The sequence below is a fragment of the Rhinoderma darwinii genome, chromosome 1 (assembly GCF_050947455.1).
Source record: "Rhinoderma darwinii isolate aRhiDar2 chromosome 1, aRhiDar2.hap1, whole genome shotgun sequence".
Taxonomy (NCBI): domain Eukaryota; kingdom Metazoa; phylum Chordata; class Amphibia; order Anura; family Rhinodermatidae; genus Rhinoderma; species Rhinoderma darwinii.
Window position 1 is genome coordinate 454,380,925 of NC_134687.1, and position 22,513 is coordinate 454,403,437.

General features: G+C 41.8%; 1 protein-coding gene across 1 annotated transcript; it reads left to right on the top strand.

Moving 5' to 3' along the window:
- Window positions 1-1,333: 1,333 nt before the first annotated feature.
- On the top strand, window positions 1,334-14,011 carry YPEL1 (yippee like 1). The gene is made up of 5 exons (XM_075832366.1): window positions 1,334-1,591; window positions 9,441-9,719; window positions 10,428-10,471; window positions 13,118-13,226; window positions 13,703-14,011. Exons 2-5 carry the CDS (start codon window positions 9,603-9,605, stop codon window positions 13,790-13,792), a joined length of 360 nt encoding a protein of 119 aa, XP_075688481.1. The 5' UTR covers window positions 1,334-1,591; window positions 9,441-9,602; the 3' UTR covers window positions 13,793-14,011.
- The last annotated feature ends 8,502 nt before the right edge of the window (window positions 14,012-22,513 follow it).

Consider the following 22,513-nt stretch of genomic DNA (forward strand, 5'->3'; position numbering starts at 1 on the left):
TTTTAGCACCGCAAGAGCCCTTCAAACCTGACATGGTGCCTAAAATTTATTCTAACAAAAATAAGGCCCCAAAATCCACTAGGTGCTCCTTTGCTTCTGAGGCCGGTGCTTCATTCCAGTAGCACGCTACGGCCACATGTGGGATATTTCCTAAAACTGCAGAAACTGGGCAACAAATATTGAGTTGCATTTCTCTGGTAAAACCTTCTGTGTTATAAAAAAAATTGTACTAAAAATTTATTTCTGCAAAAAAATATGAAATTTGTAAAATTCACCTCTACATTGCTTTAATTCCTGTGACATGTGTAAAGGGTTAAGACATTTTCTAAATGCTGTTTTGAATACTTTGAGGGGTGAAGTTTTTAAAATGGGGTGACTTTTTGGGGGTTTCTAATATATAAGGCCCTCAAAGCCACTTCACAACTGAACTGGCCCCTGTAAAAATGGCCTTTTGAAATTTTCTTGAAAATGTGAGAAATTGCTGCTAAAGTTCTAAGCCTTGTGAGGTCATAGAAAAATAAAAGGATGTTCAAAAAACGATGCCAATCTAAAGTAGACATATGGGTGATGTTAATTAGAAACAATTTTGGGTGGTATAACTGCCTGTCTTACAAGCAGATACATTTAAATTGAGAAAAATGCTAATTTTTGCAATTTTTCGCTAAATTTTGGTGTTTTTCACAATTAAATACTGAACATATCGAGCAAATTTTGCCAGTAACATAAAGTCCAATGTGTCACGAGAAAACAATCTCAGAATCGCTTGGATAGGTGAAAGCATTCCGGAGTTATTACCACATAAAGTGACACATGTCAGATTTGAAAAATGAGGCTCGGTCAGGAAGGTCAAAAGTGGCTAAAGAGGGAAGGGGTTAAGGGCAGCTGAGTTAATTCAGGTCCGCTGGTTAGCCCATACAATTAGGGCTGCACGGCCAATAACGAGTTAACTTACTGCAGCGGCCATGCTTTCGTCAATCTCCTGTTGTTTATCCCCCTTGGCGCGTTCCTGAAGCTCCTCCCCCTCGCCGCGTGCTGTCCGGGCCCGCGCCTGTTGTTAGGAACCCAAACAAGTCTTAGACTCCCGCCCCCACTACTTGATAGGATGAGAAACACAGTTGTCACAATTTACAACCAATCCCAAAAGTAGCTCTATGAAGCAGCTGCTGTCAATCCAAGACACGCCCCCTCAGCTAGTCACCTCCCCAGCCGCAACCAAAACATCCTTTGTCTTGAAGCAGCCTCCGCCTGCCATTGGTTCTTGCACACAAGGCCTGAGCGCTTATTGGCTGTGCTGCACACGGATTCGAACGATTATTGGATAGTTCTGTTTCACTGCCCTGGGATTCTGAATAGTTGGTTCTTCACTTAGTGACGGAAGAAAGTATCCTTTTTCTGATTGGCTTTTAACGACAGTGTTTTTACGTAGGCTCCCCCCCTTCTCTCTAAACCGCCGTTGATCGGTTTCCAGTCAGAAACAAAACAAAAGCGGCGGGAGGAGGTGGAGGTGGTGGCGGGGTGTGCAGGCCGCCCGGAGAATGAGCGACATAGAAACTGGTGAAGGTGTAAGAGAAGAGGGAACAAAAGGCAACGAGTAAGCAGCGTGAAACAGAGGGTAAAATGTGGGGGCTGGGGAAAGAGGGGGACCATTGTGTCTGAGTGTAGGTTTCGTGTCTGTACCTACCGGGGAACGTCGTGACTAGCTCAGGGGCAGTGACACCGTGATGTTGGTAACTAGGGCTGAATACATAATAGAACTTGGACTGCTACATGTCATGTGTCAGGAAGCAGAGGGCAGACTGTCTTGTTATATTATATATATATGGGGGGGGGGGCTGAGAACGTATGACACCATGGTAGACAATGGGGTGACCTCGTCCTTGCTGGGTCACTTCAGATCATGTCTCTTGTGTAGGGATCTGCAGCATTGCTGAGTGATCAGGTTTGTTTACATGATCATGTGTTTCTATTATGTCCATTGTTTCATGTCAACATTTGTGGTTTCTTGTTCCTCTTTGTGTTGTGGTAACTCATAAGTAGACACTGCAGATAATAAAACCTCTAGTCTGTTGCACAAGGCAAGGGTTAATGATCACCCTGGTGACACTGAGGTGTCCGTAATTATACGTCCTTTTCTGACAGATTTCGAGCTCATTGTATCCACAGATCTGTATTATTTGGTGTGGGTTACATTAGTGATTTATTGTTTTTTTTTGATACTTTTTGCTATAGAGGAGTTGTTTGTTTTTTTTTTTCTTTCTGGTGACCGTTCTCTCATATATACAAAGGGTAAGATGGGTTTCTGGGCAAACAAGTAAATGGTGATCCCCTTTCATTGCACAAAGCGATATTCACCTGCCCGGTGTGTTCAAAAATGAACAAAGTGGTAGTGTTTACCCGTAAGTTGTGCCAACTGGCACTAAACTAGCCTCAAAATAGTATATCTGTAACAAAGGCTGCTTGATGTCATAAACAACATGTCTGTCTGTGCTTCTTCCTCTTCCTGCTCCCACAAGTTGTTCTCTTTGTGTGTTGTTGTGAGGAGACTATATTGGGGCTTTACCTGTATTATGGGGTATTTACCCCCGAGCTGTCACATAGACTGTCCTCACTGGCTGATCGCTTTCTATTAATAGACAGAAGCCATCTGAGTTTCTGAATGCAGTCTCTCTTGTAGACCACATGCCTTGGTTATTGCGCTCAGGAAAACAAAAGATCTCAATGGACTTTGTTCCAGAAATCCCTGACTTTTATTTTTTTTTCCTGTGTGACTATAGTCAGGACGCCTCTTTGTATTCAGCACCTTGTGTTTGTCTGTCGTCCCTGTCCCCACAGCCAGCGTAATCCTGCAGCTCTTTGTGCTTGTGTAAACAATGTAAATAGACCAGATCTGTCCAATCCAATGGAGTTTATACAATCTTTATATATATATATATATATATATATATATACAATCGTGTGAAAATACATCAATCTGTTTACTTGTTTGTTAGAAATAACATTTGGCAATAAAAATTGATAAACAGTGAATTAATGCAGGCAAGTTAAATATCCAGGTGAAACAGATTGACCGGAGACCAAAAATCTTTTGTTCATGTGGTTTCCTCCAATTTCTGCTTCTTGGTGTGGGGTTAATGGGGATGTTCGCAGCCATGTGCCTTTCTTCTTTGTTTGAAGGCAAAGCTATAACCAAATTCTGTTTACGTCATCACATGACACTAGTCAGATACATTACAGGACCAAGGAGCAAAAAGCTGATGCTGATCTGTATACCTATATTATGTACACATTGTTGTCACCTGGTCTGAAATGTGTCAGCTGTAAATAAGGACAGAAGATAAGGGGGGGGGGGGGGCAGGGATGCAGCTAAACTAGAACCTGCATTATCCGTGCCTATGGTCATGTTTCCCCATGCTCCCTACCATCACCTAGACATTGGTGATGGTGTCCATAGTAGCATTATATTTGCATGGGGTGCACTTGTGGAATGGCAGCTCATGGTAGCCGTGATCGCTACTGACTGACTACTTGTGAGGTGGAGACTTCAGTATGTGCACGTCACTTAGGGGTGTACTTGGGGTGTCTCTGATAACCCGTCTTTGTCTGCACGTGCTCCTCTTTGTTTATATAGGCAGGTGTTTGTTTTTTATTGCCTGTTTTCTGTGATTACATTTTGGGCACCTCTTCTCAATGGTGGATTTCTGTATAACCGTACATATTGACAATTAGGTTTCTTTTTATACCAAAAAGAGTGGGAATTCTGAGCGCATAAATAGAGATATATATATATATATATATATAGCAGCTGCTTTAGCTTTCCTTTATCATTGCTGGGCTGTCATTTTTGCATTTCCTTTGTACATGCTATAGAGGCAGTCCTTGCGGCTGCTATGGGGCCCATGAGAAGGAGGGAGCAGATCAGACTAGCCTTATCTCTTTCCTATGGCCTGTGGGAACTTTACATGGGGCTCCCCTACAGTCATAGCAACATTAGCAAACAAGTGATCGGAGAATGGACAATGAGTAATACCACCCTCCGCTTATAAAGAATGGGAAAGCATAAGCTATGCTGTATTGTTTCACATTAGATTCCCGTGTGCTGGTGCTATTTGTTTTATCCCCAGTTATAGGGGAAAACTTCCCTGTAATGTGACATTATCACAAAGAGAGCTGTTCTGAGTTTCATAAGACCTAGCAACTCTTGCTATACACGGAGATCCCAGTGGTCTATGAACCTCTTCTGCCAACTCTCTGGTGCATACAGCTGTCAATTTTTCATGCAGCTGCTATTTGTGGCTTCGCGCTCTGACGGTTGTTGAGGGGTTAAACTCTATGTTCACCTTTTGAATACCTTTTTTCAGTTTACATACAGAATTAGGGGGGATTCACACGAGCGTGTATTCGGTCCGTGCGGGCCGCGTGGTTTTCACGCGGCACGCATGGACCAATACAAGTCTGTGGGGCAGTACAGACAGTCCGTGCTTTTTGCGCAGTGTTTGTCTGCTGCGCAAAAAGCGCGACAGGTTCAATAACTCTGCGTATTTCGCGCATCACGCACCCATTGAAGTCAATGGGTGCGTGGAAACCACGCAGGTTGCACGGAAGCACTTCCGTGCGAACCGACTGAAACAGCGCACCAGCTGTCAAAAGGATGAATGTAAACAGAAAAGCACCACGTGCTTTTCTGTTTCCGACCATCCAAACGGAGTGTCTTTGCGATGAGCGAAGCCGGACAAGCGAACCGAACTTCACCGGGTTCGGCCGAACTCGGCAAAAAAATTATCGGTACGCGACGTCAGGATATAGTCACTGTCCATGGTGCTGAAAGAGTTAAACTGTTTCAGCACCATGGACAGTGACTTCCGATCCCAATATACATGAACCTGTAGAAAAAAAACGAAGTTCTGACTTACCGCTAACTCCCGGCTTCTTCCTCCAGTCTGACCTCCCGGGATGACAATTCAGTCCAAGTGACAGCTCCAGCCAAGCACAGGCTGCAGCGGTCACATGGACTGGCGTGTCATCCAGGGAGGTGGGGCCCGATGTCGAGAGGCGCGTCACCAAGGACGCGTCACCAAGGCAAGGGCCGGGAAGTTCTCGGTAAGTACGAACTTTTTCTTTTTTTTCAACAGGTTTTTCGATAGGATGTGTTCGGCATTCACTGTCGAGGGTGCTGAAAGAGTTAGCTCTTTCAGCACCTTGGACAGTGACGGCCGTCGACTAGCCTCATCTCTATGATGCATCAGACACGGATGACACACGCAGCTGTCAAATGGTTTTTGCGCGCGCAAAACGCAGCGTTGTTTGCGCGTGCAAAAACTCAACGTCCGTCTGTATCTGCCCTAACTCCACTTTTTATGTTTAGGTTCTATACAAATTGCATTACTGATCTTAAGTTACAACATTTTATAGAAGCCCAGATCTGCATTTAAAATTCTGCAGGCTTCAAAGCTGAAATTTCCCAACATTCCTCACAGGCTATGGAAATTCAACTTTTTATGTAGATTATATCTATATGAACGAATAAATAGGTGAAAAATGACATCAAGAAATCTGTGGTTCGGCCTCAGATGTCATTCGATTATGATCTGTCCACTGACCAATCCTGTGCAGTGATGTGGAATATGTTGGCGCTTTATAAACAATAAGTAATAATAAGGCTGGCGTGATTTAGCATGAAATTATTCTTGAGAATACAGTTTGCCATGATGATGATTAAATCAGTCGGGTCCGCTGCACATTTTAATTCCATGTGCTGCTTTGTATTTCCACTTTTAATGCGATTACTACAAGCTTTACAGAATTCTACATTCTACACCAATTGTACCTTGTTAGAAAAGTATAATGTGAGCATTCAAACGAAGTAAAAAAAAGTGGGCTGTTTTTTGTTTTTTTTTGTTTGTTTTTTAATCCTTGTTTACCCAAGGTCATTACAATTTCTCTATTAAGCCCATTGACATCATACTAAAAAGTTTTACAGTTAATAATTAGAGCAGGTTTCTCTACAGCAGGAGCAGACTATATATAACCCCCCCCCCCCCAGTGCTGCTTTCTGCATCGACAGGAATACGTATGCTATATTTACTTGTCTATTCTTAGATGCCACACACGGATTTGGTTTGCTGCGCTGGCAAGTTGTTTTGTTTAGGTTTCAGCTCAATGACCACATTACAGAAGAAAGAAGTAAAACCTGTGCACTGTTTACCAACATCATTTTGTGCCATAAATGATGTAATTATCGCCCCTCCGGTTAAGGCTGGGCTCACATGTAGTGTAAATACTGCGAATTTTCCGCAACGGATTTCATTGCGAAAAATCCACAGCGTATTCCAGTAGCAGCAAAGTGGATGAGATTTTAACAAATCTCCTCTACACACTGTGTAAAAAAGTGACTTCAAAACCGCTCATAAATTGACCTGCAGTGCGGTTTTTTTTTTTTGTTTTGTTTTTTTTCAGCATGTCAATTTTTATGTTGTGGAATCGCTGCGTTTTCTTTTGCGGGTTTTCCACATTGAGTTCAATGGGGGGGTAAAACCTGCAACAAATAGCACATGTTGCAATTTTTTTGCGATGGAAAAGTCTCAATTCCGCTGCAAAGATTTCATACTTAGGCTTCGTTCATATCTGCGCCAAGGTCCCGTTCCATCTGAGTTTTCCATCAGAACGGGACCCTGACTGACACAAACGGACTACGCTATTGATTCAGCCAAAACGACGGAACCCTTGCACAACGGAGACAAACGGAAATCATTGGCACCGGATCCATCACCATTGGAATTAATGGTGATGGAAACCTATGGTTTCCGTTTGTCTAAGTCAGGGCGTCGGAATGGAGCCCTGACACATATGTGAACGTAGCCTTACCCAGATTTCTCTTTTCCCGCGTCCAGCCCGGCCTCCACGGACGATGTTTCATCCCATGTGACTACTGCAGCCAATCACAGGCTGCAGAGGTCACATGGGATGAAATATCACAGGAGGCCGGGCTGCAGGATGTCAGAGGGACGTGTCACCATGGCTAAGGGGAAGTATAGACGACAGCATTTTTTTATTTTTTTTTTTTTTTTTACATGCTGTTTTGAAAAACTGCACCACAATTTGGTGCGTTTTTTTTGGGGCGTAATTCCCTGCGGCATCTAGCTCGCCTACGCGGTGTACCTTTTTATGCAGCGTATCCGCCCTGTGTCATCATCCCCTAAGAATTCCAACCTATTTCTATGTCAGTATTTCAGATAGGCCATTTAGCTTAAATGACCTTTGAAAAAAAAATGCCTTTTTTTTTTTTTTTGAGAATTCCTTTTCTACAGTCAGTGCTGACTGTGGAGATCCACATTTGGGCATAGCAGAGAATTTTTGTTTACCATTAGGGTATGTTCACACACAAACTCAAAACGGTCTCAAAATACGGAGCTGTTTTCAAGGGAAAACCAGTCCTGATTTTCAGACGTTTATTTAAGCCACTCACGATTTTCGCTGCATTTTTTACGGCCGTTTTTTAAGCTGTTTTCTATAGAGTCAATGAAAAAACGCTCCAAAAACGTCCCAAGAAGTGTCCTGCGCTTCTTTTTCGCATAGTTTTTTTTTTTATGCGGCCGTTTTTCAAAACGGCCACGTAAAAAAACGGCCCATCGGAACAGAACGCCGTTTTTCCCATTGAAATCAATAGGCAAATGCTTGGAGGCGTTCTGCTTCGTTTTTTTTTTTTTAATATATATTTTTTGCCCGTTTTCCGGGTGTTTACGGCCCGAATAAAGTCCAAAAACCCTGTGTGAGCATATACCTTAAGTGTTACAGGGCAGTCTTAATTGTGAAAGTGGGACTACTCTTGGGCATCCACTGCTACACCCGACCAAACTGCAATTACTAATGTGGAACCCACTGAGAAACGTGACCATAAAGTGTCATTTTGTTTTAAAATGTAAAAATGGTATTGATATATTCTTCTAGTCTATTTTTATTTTCTCATGGTAGATTTTTTTCTTATTCTATTTTATGTACATGATTATGGCGGCGGTCATCTTGCCTGAGCCTGCTCCTCTGTTAGCAGTAAGAGAGATGCTTTACAGCAACCATGTGGACCATAGAAACCTGTAGGCTAGGGATGACTCATTGACTTCTCCTGCAGGGTTTTCTAGGCCTGCTATGTGACCAGTGCAGGAAGGGATAGAGGGGAGATGTGTGCATCACCTATTGTCAATGGTGGATCTTGTCATTTGTCATTAGCTTTATAATAGAGGTGTTACCTTTCATTGTAATCCAGCCAGTGGTGATAATGAGATGACTACTGAGAAGTGATCTCTACAGAACAGGAAGTGTCAGTCTATTGTGAAGCTCAGTGGCTGGAGTGAAAACTGGAGGATTCCATGATTTATTTATTTTTTAATTTAGATTGTGACATGGAAAATTACATTTATAATTTTTGGGGTTGTTTGTTTGTTTTTTGTTTTTTTTATAAACATAAAAACTTAGACTTAAAGGAACAGTGTCATCACAAATAATTTGTTTATATGTTAAAGATGTTAGTGCCTTAATATAAACGTTTATTTACATTTGTGTGTTTGTGTTTTACTGTTTCTTATTTTCACACTTTTTCTTCCCTATGGGGGCTGCCATTTTTTGTTCCATTTCTGTGTGTGTCGATTAACGACACACACAGACATGGAATACGGCAGCCACAGTCCCATAGGGACTGCGAACGGCTCCCGTCCCATTGACTGCCGTGTACGGCGTCTGTGTGGGAACTGCGCATGCGCCGCTCCCACACAGTCCTATTCGAAATTGGCGCCGTCCGGCGCCATTTTCCTGTGGACCGGAAGTCGCGGCTGGACAGTAATATTACTACTTCCGGTCGCGGCTTCCGGACAAGTGCACATGGAACAGCGGCAGCAAAGGGAGCGGACGGGCCGCGGCGGCAGGAGCAGGTAAGCGATTTCAATGTATGTTAGTGTTTGTGTGTGTTTACTACTGTATGTAAACCTACTACACTATGGGTTACCTCAAAAAATGGCGACACACAGTGTAGGAGGTTAAACCTTTCAAACCCCTCGTTTATCCCGGCACTAGCCAGGATAAAGGAGGGGGGGATGCTGAGAGCTCACTAGAGCGATAGCTTTTAACCCAATGTTGCAATGCTGCAATTTTGGGAACTAGCTCCAAACAGCTCCATCTAGTGACCAAAAATGGGTAGTATTATAAATTTGAAAAAATTTATAATATTTCCTGACTCGCGAAAAAAATAAAAAAAATTTGAACAATGTTTAATCACCCACACACTAAATGTTTAAATTTTTTAAAAAAAACATGTTTTTGGGGCGACACCATGCCTTTAAAGGGAATGTGTCACCAGAAAAATACTTTATAGTTTAAAATGTCTTCAGTATATTTGTGCGGTCTTTTTATTTATTTTATTTTTTAAAAACATTTTCTCCCTTTCTTCCCCATAGGTTGACTTTCTCCTTTGGCATCTGTGTGGGAAGTGCCACACACTCCCCAAACCCACAACGGCTTTTGCTTGCATATTCCAGTGTTTCTTTTGTCAGAAAGTACAGCAGAGTTGTAATTCTTCCAGTGCCATCCCCGAGCTGAGTGAGGAACCACCGACCGACATGGTGAAAATGACAAAGTCCAAAACTTTCCAGGCTTATCTGCCAAACTGTCACAGAACCTACAGCTGTATTCACTGTAGAGCACATTTAGCCAATCATGATGAGTTGATATCCAAGGTAAGCTTTCATTGGGTTTTTATCAGTTTACTGTATATTCTCTAAACAAATGCTTGCCATGTTTAGGGGCCAACTCCAAAAGTTAGGAACTAGCAACTACCTGCTGTAGGGCTGTACCTACACAACTCAGTTGGTTGAACTCTCCTCCTGCGATGCGTCCTTTTCTGGCAGGAAATTTGTGGCTGCTGTATGTAGCAGCTTCCTTCATTGTTCTGTGCTGACCGAGACTAATGCAGCAGGAGCACACATCACAGTCATCATCTGAATCTCTAGGCCTCCTCTGCCTGGAAGGAGTGGTCTGTGACTGATTCTGCTGGGAAGAATGGAGCTTGATGCGTTCAGTGGCTGCACTTGGCACTGGGTTGTAGTTGCCGACTCTGTGAGGGGCAAGGAGACTTTTGTTAAGGAGCCAAACCTGGTTGCCAGGGCTTTCACCATGATAACCTAGTGACTGGATTTTGTCCTGGATGATCTTCCTTCCCTGCATAAAAGTGGCCTATTTCTATTAAGGTCCATGGGAGATACCAAAACAACCAAATGCTGTAAAGAGGATTTGTCACTAGTTTATTAATGCCCTATCTCCTAACTAATCTAATAGGCACTATGATGCTGATAACTACAGTGTAAAGATGCACATTAGTAGATATTCATGTATATGTGTCCGTTCTAGAGTAATGATCTTGTGGGTTTTTGTTTTTTTTCCTGCAGTCATTTCAGGGAAGTCAAGGGCGAGCCTACCTCTTCAATTCTGTGTAAGTATCTCTGTCTTATTTTTGCTCAAAGGGATTATCTGGTGACATAAAATTAATGTCCTATTCTCAGGATAGGCCATCAATATCTGATTGGTGTGAGTGCTGCTCCGTACTGCAGTCTGTCACATTCATAGGGGCTGTGAACCGTTTTACAGCTTTGTCCATTCTTTTGAATGGGAGGAAGTTGTAATACTGTACACAGCCGCTACGAACGTGACTGCGTTGTGCAGTATGGAGCCGTGTAAGCAATAAAGGGGAAGCAGCGCTGTCCCTGTGGGCCGTTTTAAACAGCTGATAGGTGGGGGTTCCGACTCTCGGCACCTCAGCCAATCACATTAATGGCCCATCCTGTGAATTGGCCATCAATTTATCCTCCCCATATAACCCCTTTAATAAAGACTTACACTACTCCTTACCGATCGTGCACAATGCCAGACATCTATTTCAATCGCTTCCTGCCTCCCATATATGCTTGGATCAGTCAAGCTTGCATCTTTATTTCAATGAGAAGAAGCCGCTGCCAGACACCTCTTCTGTGGGAACAAAGGATCAGACATTTTGAAATTCAGTATGCCCAAGCTTTATTTTTCTTAGTTCGAATGTTGGTAGGGGGGCATTAAATCACCACCCAAAAATGTGTATGACCAGCTTTAGGTTTTCTGCTGCTTCATTTTGAGCGAAAGAAAAAAAAAATGGTTTTAAGTACTTTTACAGAGGTGAAAGATAAAAATCAATCAGTCATGATGACCTAAGTATCCTCCTCTATTATTGTACCTTGCCTATTTTTGTTATTATATACATGGTATAAAAACGATGGAGTTTATAAATGTGTTCTTTAGAGAACATGAAATGTGTTCATGACCAAGTATCTCTGTGCTCTCCCCACTAATATGGTCATATTAATCCTTACTGACTTCTGTTTACGAAGTGCCGCTATAAGTCTCCCACCATGCGTTAGATATTTTATTAGGATCACACCTTGCCAGGGCTATTTTGGTTGGGAGTGAAAAGCTTTTTTCAGTCAGGTCATTTCCTTATTTATAATCTTCTGAGTAGCTGTCCAAACTGTGTCCTATAAATAGCTTCGCATGAGAAAAGTCTGCGTTGGAGTTGTGGCCGAGCACCTGGCATAGATCGCATCTGGTGTGAAAGTGTTTTTAGACTCTACAAGTCGGAAATTCTAGAGGACCGGTTACCCGATTGTTCTGTGTAACGTTACACGGCCAGATTAGGAAAGTATCTGAAATGCTTGTAGTATTCGCTTCTGCCTGCCAAGATTTGGTGGTTTGGAACTTGACTAAGCTTTACCCCTATGTCCTTATACAGATAGAAGTGCCTTGCATGTATTAACCCCTTTTTATGTTTTAATGTACAGTTTCTATCCATACTGTGTAGATCTCTAGACATTAATACAAATTCACGAACAGTCTACATTTTTTGGAAGCCCTTTAAATTGCAGGCACAAAAACAGAAATGCTTACTCCTCACACCATCCAAAACTCTCCTGACTGGGAAAATTTGGATGGAATAGGGTACTGTAAATGCTGCCACCCATCATCTGTTCTCAGTGCAGGAGACCCAGAAGCAATGAGGACTGTAAATAATAATTCATGTAAAAAGACAACTTAGGAACTTTTTATTTCCATATTTATTTATTATTTTGGGGGGGAGGGGGGGTTCTAAGTTGAAAAACACAGTATTTTTTTATTTTTATTAAAATAAACTCCTACAGTTGCTTCTTAGCAATCGTAGCACCTCATGTAAAAACCAGTATCGCATTTTTACATGCATCTTTCAAGGTTTTTCCCCATTAAAACTAAGAGGGAAAAACGTGACTGATAGGATATGCTCCAGTTGGCCATAGGAAAAGTGATTTTCAAAAGCAAGATGAGATATTCACAAACCTCACTCAACGTTTAGGCCGACAATCTAATGTGTATGGGGGCCACCCAACTGTACCCCGAAGGCAGATGTTGGAGGGGAGAAGGATGGGGCATGTAGGGATTCAACATGTCCAATTGTTTGTTCCTGCGTGAGATGAGCCGTGTCCAAAAGTGGTCAGGCAGCGGTATATTCTCCTCTTTCCAAGGAAATAAACATGCATGCTTAGCTGAGCATGTATGTTTATGGGGGAGGCAGGAGAAATAGCTGTCGGCTGAACAAGCTTTTGGCCTACGGTTATTAAATGTGTATGTCCACCTTAAGCCCTTTGCTGTAAGTTTTTGCAACAAAAACAATATTCCTTTTATACTTGGAAAGCGCATACTAATAATTTTTTTTGCCATAATTGGAACTGTTTTTCCGTGAAAAATTGTCTTTGAAAAGATTCCGTTACACAGTGGAATTCCCAGCAGAAATGACAAATAAAATTATGAAGCGCGACCAATAACTGTTTCTAGATGGAAATCTCATCCAACGAATAGTTTTGGGGACCAGAGACGTAAATGATGGCTCACATTCAGAATCATTTTTTCACTGCATAGAACAAGTAACTAAGTCTATGGCTGAAGAGGAGTGGCACAATTGTATAGTAGTGGTGTGCTCTGAAGATAGATCTTTACTTAGACTATTCTAATGTTGTTGTTGTGTTTTGTTTTTTTTCCCCCACAATCTCATGGCTGACAATGGACTGCTTTTGTCCTACAGGGTAAATGTCGGCTGTGGCCCAGCAGAAGAGCGGGTCCTTTTAACCGGGTTGCATGCAGTGGCTGATATATACTGTGAGAACTGTAAAACCACACTCGGCTGGAAATATGTGAGTTATTAATAAAGAATGTCTTTCATAGTGATTTTTCTATTTATACAACTGCCAAAACAAACTTTTAAGAACATTGCAAAAACTAATTCTGTTTTTGCTGACCCAGCATTTGATTGTAGACTTGTTTTTCTTTGCTTCATTTTCTTGATGGACCTAATAATTTTCTAGAACTCTAAATATAAACAAATTGTACAGTTTAGGCTCTGTTCACATCTGCGCTGGAGCGTTAGGGGCCTCCGTCGCAGATCTGACAGGGTTTACTGGAGACCATAGCGAAGCATGCTGCTCCATTGTTTCTGGTTGGTTCCGTTATTCCCTTGTTCTGACTAACTATTTAACTAAGGGCTGCCATGTTGTTAGGACCTGAAGAACAGAGATACTAGAAAGTATAATACTAGTAATACATTTTTGTGATCACGTTTTCTGAATGACATCTGTTTTCTATACAAATTCCATTTCCTTGTTTCCCACAGGAACATGCCTTTGAAAGCAGTCAGAAATACAAGGAAGGAAAGTTTATCATTGAACTGGCACACATGATAAAAGACAATGGCTGGGAGTGAGTCCTGTCACTGTTCTTTGGTCAGGTTGCGTCTTTATGAAACCTATATTACAGGCAATGTAAATCTGAACTGTGGATTTTGCTCTAGATCAACCGATAAAATATTGAACTTTTACGAAAAAAGTAACCTCATGGATTGGTAGAGTAGCGTATGGACACGTTGTGGCTGGACTTGAATATCCACATGTCTTTAAAGGTTCCTTTTCCCTTTTACTATCCCCCCCCCCCCCCCCCCTTTATGTAAGTGTATTCTTGTGTGTGTGATCAGCTGTTAACTGTTGCAACACACTGGAATAGATCCTCCCCATCCTTCAACTTGTAAACTTACATGTCCTTGAGACCTGACTCACCTGTGTTGGCTTGCAGTTCTGTTTTTGTGCATGCCTATATTCTCTGTTTTATCCCTTCTACACATCTTGGCATCCCAGTTCCAAAAGCTGAAAAAAACCAGTGTGCGTCGGACAAGAATATACAAGTACAAAACAACCCACAACCTTACAAGACTTGTCATGAACTGTGCATGTTCGAGACTTCATACTCTGTGCTGCTGTTAGGGGCGTTTTTCCAAAGTCCAGAGAAGTGCCAGCGTCCAGTGATGTTCCTTTTTGGTTTACACATGTTTAGGAAATCCCAAGGATGGGGAAAGGTTCTTGTGGTGAAGGAGAAAAGGAACGAATATTATAATATTTCATGCTCCAGACTAATTGATGATGTTTCAGAAACCCTGTGCAAAGAAAAAAATATTTGATGGAGTGGTCAAACAGCAGTTATTGTGTAACTGGCGCTGCGGACATCAGAATTGTGTTATGGCTGGTTCCATAAACCATTTAATGCACTGGATAAAGAGGGCATTTAAAATGTTAGGCGCGCTCCCGCTTTTTTGCACATTCACAATGTAGGGAGTCTTTCTGGTGAAAAGGCCCTTCTTGTTTGTATAGTATATTCCCCATTTGTGTATGATCGGTAACTTAAACCTCGGGGTGTGGGTGGCTTGCTGGTTAAATCTCTCCCAAAGTTACTGCATCGTATTTTTATGAAATAGTGAACCTGAATAATATATCAAGGTAAATGTTACCGATGTACATGTTACATTGCACAGTGCGGCTGCTGTGGAGGGAAGAAGGAAATTGTGAGCTGACTGAGCCTAACCTTCCGCCATATCCCTGTGTGGGGCATGGGTCCCATTGGGGCGCCTTTTCTTATTATAACAATCATAAAGTTGCCGCACATTTATTTTATTTTTGTCCCTTCTGCAAGCCTCGGTGAGATGAAGCATGGACATCTGCTCTAAATGTATTTGTTCTACGCTTTTTGTGATTTTTATGTGAGCTTTGCATTACTATAGCTATTTTTTCCCTCTTTTATTTAAATAAGTGAAATGTAATCTTCTATCTTCTGCACATGACTTATTTGGAAAGTTGTTAATGTATTCATGAGCCTTCAGAGGGCAACCAAGATAACCCTTTTGGCTTTTGCAGGACCATTTTATTTTTCTATAAAACACTACCACTACTGTGAGCACTTTGGATCAAATGATACTATGGAAATCCATGCAATAGCAATGCTACAAACCCTTGCCCTTCAAACCATATCTATGTAATGCTATAAACGCTCGGTGTGATCGTGGATGCAATGCTGCTGCTGCTTAACGCATTATCTAGAACTAGGCTGAACTGCACTTTATGCTTCTTATCGATTTCAGCTACTCCTCTCATAAAAGGTAGATTACTGATACAGTATATAGCTAGAAAACCTCTTTTTCCAGTGCGTTCTTTACATAGAGCGAAGCGTGAATATCTGTGTGTGTTAGACCATCATATGGTTTGGACATCCACCATCTCCGTAATCTAAAAAATCTCTGCTGGTACTGAAAGGGGTTTTCGTAGTAGGTGCCTGTATTAAAACTTAAAGGGGTTTTCCCATCTGAAATTTATGACCTATCCCATTGATGTCATAAATGTCTAATAGATTCGGGTCCCACCTTTTGGGACCCGCACCTATCTTTTGAACAGGTCCCCTAAACCATGTTCCACTGCTTGCTCTGTGTTGTGGCTGAATCGTGTGATGTACGACCATGAAATATGGTAATAGTGTAGCTCGCTGAGCTACGCTGTTTCTGTAATTCCCATAGTAGTGAATGGCAGTTACAGAAACAGCGTAGTTCGCCTTGTACACTATTCCGTAACTGACATTCACTACTATGGGGGTTACGGAAACTGCGTAGATTAGCGAGCTACATTGTTTCTGTAATTTATGGTTGGAAATCACATGATTCAGCCACAACACAGAGCAAGCATTAGAACATGGATTAGGGGGCCCTGTTCTAGAGATAGGTTCGGGTCCGCATCTATCTGACATTTGACATATCTTGTGGATACGTCATAAATGTCTCTGATGGGAAAACCCCTTTAAAGGAACGTATTCTATAAATGTACCCTTTAGCTGGATTAACATAACTTTTTTTAGCATCTATTCACACGCAGCGGTAATGGTGGGGTAGAAAGCTCATAGGAATATTTTCTATTCCTAAAAGTCTGTTACTTCAATATTACTGCATGCGAATATACCTTCAGAGGTTGGGCTAACCTGCATAATTTATATTTCATAAGTTCCCTTGAACTAGAATCATGACATTACTATATCCCTATATATTTTGCTATGCACTTTGCTATGTATCCATTGAACGTGCACACGTAAGTAATGCACGTTTAGTGATTATTGGCCGCCAAATTTCTATGAAAGCATAATTTAAGAAAAATCATAACATAAACAGCCACCATCAGTTGCCTGTTCTTGCCTAATGAACAAAGCACCCACCAATTATTAATGGCTCCCGGTCGTGGCAACGGTTATAAATAAATATATACACACAGGACAGTCTGGTTACTTGTCCTTATTTGTCTTTGTTTTACAGCAGTTTGCATAAAACTTGAAACTATATGTATAAAACAAAAAAATATAATAAAAACATTTTCCATCAAACCAATTTTTTTGTATGTAATATTTAAGAGTTTTGTGTTTATGGTAAGGTTTGCTCCCTCCAAAAATATACCTATTTTATTTTTTTTATTGATGATTCTTGTAGCTACTCAACACATTTCTGTGTTTTTTTTGTTTTTTATATATTATTTTTTTTTATAAGCTATTTGTAAAAGTCATTAGGATTCATTACATTTTTTGGATTCTAGGTGTCCCAGTACTAAAACTGTCCCTATACCATGGCAGCTTTGCCATGCCTACTCCTGGCAATGACCATGAACAAGTTCAATAGTACTTGATGTCACTTTTACTTGATCCAATGCTCTTGATTCAACATTGTGTCCAACAGTGATGAGATTCTAGCCCTGCCTGATGTGACATTTAGGACCTAGTATTGATAGCTGGAGACACTTGCACTGTAGTGTTTTACTTTCCTGAGAGGAAATCTTGTTATCCAAGAGTCTGAAGGATTTCCTTCATATCTTTTGCTTCTGGTTCCTCGGTCTCTTTTGAGCATTTCCAGATAAAACTGCTAGAATGTTCTTCCCATGCCATCTTTTACATTGTGCTTATGCCAGATACTAGGGGCAGAGATGGCAAGGAGTCAGAGCACAGTAAGGCCCCATGCACACCAATGTAGAATCCATCAGTTCTTACGGACCGTAATTACGGACCCATTCATTTCTATTCCCCACGGACACCTTCCTGTATATTTATGGGAAGGTGTCCGTGCCTTAGAAAGGCTCCTCAATGTTAGTTTTTTTGTTTTTTGTTTTTTTTTTCAGGTTTTTTTTTTACGTACTGTGCTCCCATACTTTAAATGCGGGTGACTATCCACGTGCCGCCGTGCCCCTAATCACTGACCGTGTTTACAGGCACAGTCGTGTGCCGGGGGCCTAAGGAGGTATTTGTCATGGGTTTGTATGGGTGGAGCAGAGATGAAAAGACGGTCTACCTCTCATTTCTACATGTCCAATGATTAAATGGCCACTTGAAAAATTCACAACTAGGGGCATAAATCATTGTGAAGTGCACTTATTTTGCTTTCCGTAGCATAGGGGGGGATGCCTTAAGTATTTGCAAACGTTTAAATTTTAATTATATTTGACAATTATTGCAAATGTGTCCTATGCCCCAGAAATTTGAATTTCTGCATTTACTAATCCTAACAGTGAAAGGGTTAATGTTGAACGCAGCTGTGACTTAAAGGCTATGTAAACCTTTGAAAGGCTTTTTTTTAAATGTGGTCAATCCGTGTGTAAATTTATAATTAGTTTTTATTAAAGATAATTTTTACTTTTTGATACAGAGCAGCTGTATCGTTCGCAATGGCCTGAATCAGTCAGTCCCACGGACCTAATGGGTTTAGTGTCAGCGGGTCCTGCGGGTCTCACGCAGGATCCACCTGTAATCTATCACCTCTAACTTAACCCGCAGGACTGACTGATTTAGGTCTTGGCCAACGATATAGCTGCTCTGTATATGGAATACAGAGCAGCTGTATCTCAAAGTAAAAATAAGTTTTAATAAAAATGAATTATCAAGTTACACCAATCACACTGACCTGTTTATTAAAACAAAATAAGTCCCTTTTCAGAGGTCCATTTAAGACCATGCTTCTCACGCTCAAAATAGTTATTTTAATTTTTTATTTTTTTTAACAATCTAGTTGTCTTCAGGGCTAGGACTAGAAATGAATGGTCATAACTGTAAAATTCTCATCCCTGTGACAGAAGTCCGACATCCCAGTACATGGTAATAGTTTTAACAGACCTAAGCTTTACTCACTGGGCATATTGTTAACTTGGGCCACTTCAGTGTTGGAAGTCTGCTGAGCAGAGCTTCTAGAGGTTTATCCCTACAGACCTTCTATACGGAGATAGGATTTACAGATGGAGCCACTGTTATGAATGGGACATGCTGCCATACAATGTGATGCCTAATGCTGACACCTCACTTTCTGATTTACACTGAAATATTTTTTTTTTATTTTTTTCCCCCGAGATGTCATAGCTTTGCTGTTGTCCTAGCTATATTGTACAACACTTGTGTGATTTGTTTCACGTTGGTTGTATACAATTTGAGGTATCACAATAAAAGGCTTTAATCAGCATCAGAGTCTTGAGTCTGTTTTAATTCTATATACACGAAGACCATTTACAGCTTTTATTTATGTGTCTACACATTCAGACAGTCTAGTCAGTGCTGATCTACCCTATTGACAAGGGCAATGATAGGGTCCAGTTGTCATTTTATTCATACATTTCCAGGAGGAATAACAACAGGATCAGCAAGAAAAGATTCTCATGAATTTTGGCATACAACTTTCATTTAAGGCAGGGCTATCTATTGTTTTACTGGAAGACAATTGATTGTACATGATTATTATTAAGATGGTCTTGTAATAGATTATATTATCAGTGCTTGAGAGTGCAAAGACTGCAGCTGCCCCACTCATACAAACCCTTGACAAATACATCCTTACACAATACCCTTATAAACAGGGTAATAGTAAGTCCAAATCACCATTCACATCAACTTTAACACATAAATTGGTGCTGAATCACATTGATTTAGTGTTTAAGCCCACCTACAACATCAAGGCAAAGTCTTCAGATGGGTCCTAGCATTCGAATCCAGCGCACAATTCAAATCCGCCATGGACAGACGGGAGGAGTTCTACAGACGTGTCCTCTCCTAACTCTGCTCTAAACTCACAATATCCCGATATATGTGGTGCATGTAAAAAAAAAAAATAAGTATACCTCTGATGGATGCCATCTGTCAGCTCATGAACTCCAAGGTTAAAAACGTATAAGTTTTACACACACAATTTTTTTTTACTGGATGGCGCGAGAAAGTATTGAAGTGGTATCATGACAAATTTTATAACGTAACGCAATTCAATAAAAGTTAAAGGGGTTCTCCGAGTTATTTAAAAAATTGTCCAATGCAGGAGGGGCGCAAAAAAAACACCTTACTTGCCCTCCAAATCCCTGTTTCAGCACTGCTGCTCCGTTTCTCCCTGCTGCTGTGTATTGACATAGCTGCAGCGTAGACGTGCATACCCACGTGATCACTGCAGCCAAGCACTGGCCTCCGCGATCCTGTGACGTATATCCACTGAGACCTGTGATTGGTTGCAACGATCGTGTGTATATGGGCACGTGATCGCTGCAGCTAAGTCGATACACAGCAACGAGGAGGAACGGAAGTGGCAGAGCTGGAACGACTGGGATCTGTGAATTTAACAACGGCCCTTCCTTTTTGTTTTTTGGCATCCCTCCTATAACTGGCCAATTTTTAAAATAACTTGGAAAACCCCTTTAAGGGTATGTTCACACGACCTATTTTCAGCTGATTTGGGCTGTAAACTCCCTGGAAAAACTGCTAAAAATGCGGGGGCTGAATGCCTCCAAACATCTGCCCATTGATTTCCATGGGAAAAACTGCGCTCTGTTCCCACGGAAAAAACGGTCGCTTAAAAAAAACGCCTATAGACCGTGTCACACCTCATTTGTAGATAGCGCCTGCACCTCCCCCACTGTATATAGAGCCACACAGCCCCCCTCCCTTATATATAGTGCCACACAGCCACCCTCAGTAGATAGTGCCGCACACAGACCCCTGTAGATAGAGCCACAGCCCTCCCCCTTGTAAATAGTGTCCTACAGTTCCCCATGTGTATAGCGCCACACAGCTCCCACTTTGTGTATAGTGCCACACAGCCCCCCCCCCCCCTTGTGTATAGTGCCACAAGGCAATGGCGCATCCAAGAAAGTTGTATTAGCCAGGGAGACGTCACTCAAACATTGAAAGATGGGTTTGGAGGCAGGACTATGGGAATCTTTAGGATAGCGGCACCACCCTATGACCCTCTAATGACTAATTAGCATATAGTGTGCAACGTTTTAAAAGTGGATTTTAAAGATGCTGCATCTGAAAAAAACATACAAGGTAATGTTTGGAAATATTGTCAGGTCATATATCACCGCATGGTGGTGGTTCAAGGCGTTAAAACTGACCCCATAGAGCCTCTGTAGATCGTGCCCTACATACAGCCCTCTGTAGATAGTGCCTACATATGGACTCCAGAGCTGCAAGGCAATAGTGCTTAACACTGAGCCACCGTGCTGCCCCTCATATAGCTTTCCCTATAGATAGTGCTCCACGTATAGCCCACCTCTGTAGATAGTCTCACATATAGCTCACCCTGTATATAGTGTCCCACATATAGTTCATCCCTATAGAAAGTGCCCTAAAAATATCTCCCCTATAGATAGTGCTCTACATATAGCCCACCCCTGTATAGTGTCTCACATATAGTGCCCCCTGTATATAGTGGCCCACATATGGACCACCCCTGTATATAGTGGCCCACTTCCCCACATATAGTCCCCCCCCCTGTAGATAGTGCTCCACATCCCCACATATAGACCCCCCCTGTATATAGTGGCCCACATAGACGACCCCCCCCCTGTAGATAGAGCCCCCACTATAGATATAATAATAATAATCTTTATTTATATAGCGCCAACATATTACGCAGCACTTTACAATGTAGAGGGAACATGAAAACAATATCAGACATTACATAGTGACAAAGTTCATTTACAATTCAAACCTGGGGAGTGAGGACCCTGCTCGCAAGAGCTTACAATCTATGAGGACATAAGGGAGACACAAAGTGTAATAGTGTTTGTTCTGTACAATGGTCCGGCCATTTTTATACACATGCGGTGGTAACATAAAGCTGCATGAGCCGGTCACCAGCCAGTATCCGTGTATGACGGACATGAAGAGAAGGATAATGCCAGTCACAGTTTTATTAGAAAAAAACAAAAAAAGTTACATACTCACATGATCCCGTTCCCGCGCAGTCCGATGGCAATGCAGATCTGCTCTCTTCTGAGCAGGTCTGCTGGAGCTGGATGCGTCGTTCAATGACGCTGATTGGCGGGGCAGAATGACTTGCCCCGTCAATCAGCACCTTTCAAGCACTGAAGCGGCACGATGATGTCATTGTGCCGCTAGCGTCGTTGAAACACGCTGATTGACGGGGCAAGTCATTTTGCCCCGCCGATCTGCGTCATTGTAAGTCGCTGAATGGTCGGGCACGGAGCATGCCCAGCCATTCAGCGCTAATGTATTTGGCTGTCGCTAGCATCGGGGGCCCCCTCCGGCGCTAGCGACTCCTACGGGCATGAGAGGGCTTGGGCACTCACCCACACTTCTCCTACTTCCTGCCTTGGGACTGCGTCTCCCTTCCAATTTTAATTATTTCTTCAATAAACATGGGATGTGTTTTTCCCTTTTAAACCAATACTAGCGCTGGATCAATTTCTCCTCTTCTCTACTGAAATAACTAGGCCTTGTGTTTTTCAGTGCTAAAGGACTTTTTGATTCCTTTTAATCCTTTCTCACACACCCTACTTACATCTCACTAGTCTGGGATAGTGATCCCTCATATCACAGAAGCCATTGTTTCCATATAGTCCTCAAATGTGAAGTACTAAACTAATGTAGTCAATTTGGCCCTACATTTACAGAGCGAACTGAAAAATCAACCTATGGCCAAATGGAGCTATACTTGCCTACAAAGTTTAATTTATCAGAACTGTCTGGAAATACTGTCCTATTTATTTGGTGTCTATATAGCACCAACATTATCTGTAGCGCTGTACAGATTCTCATCACTGATGAGTCCCTATCTCCAAAGCTCACATTCTAAAAAACAAAACAC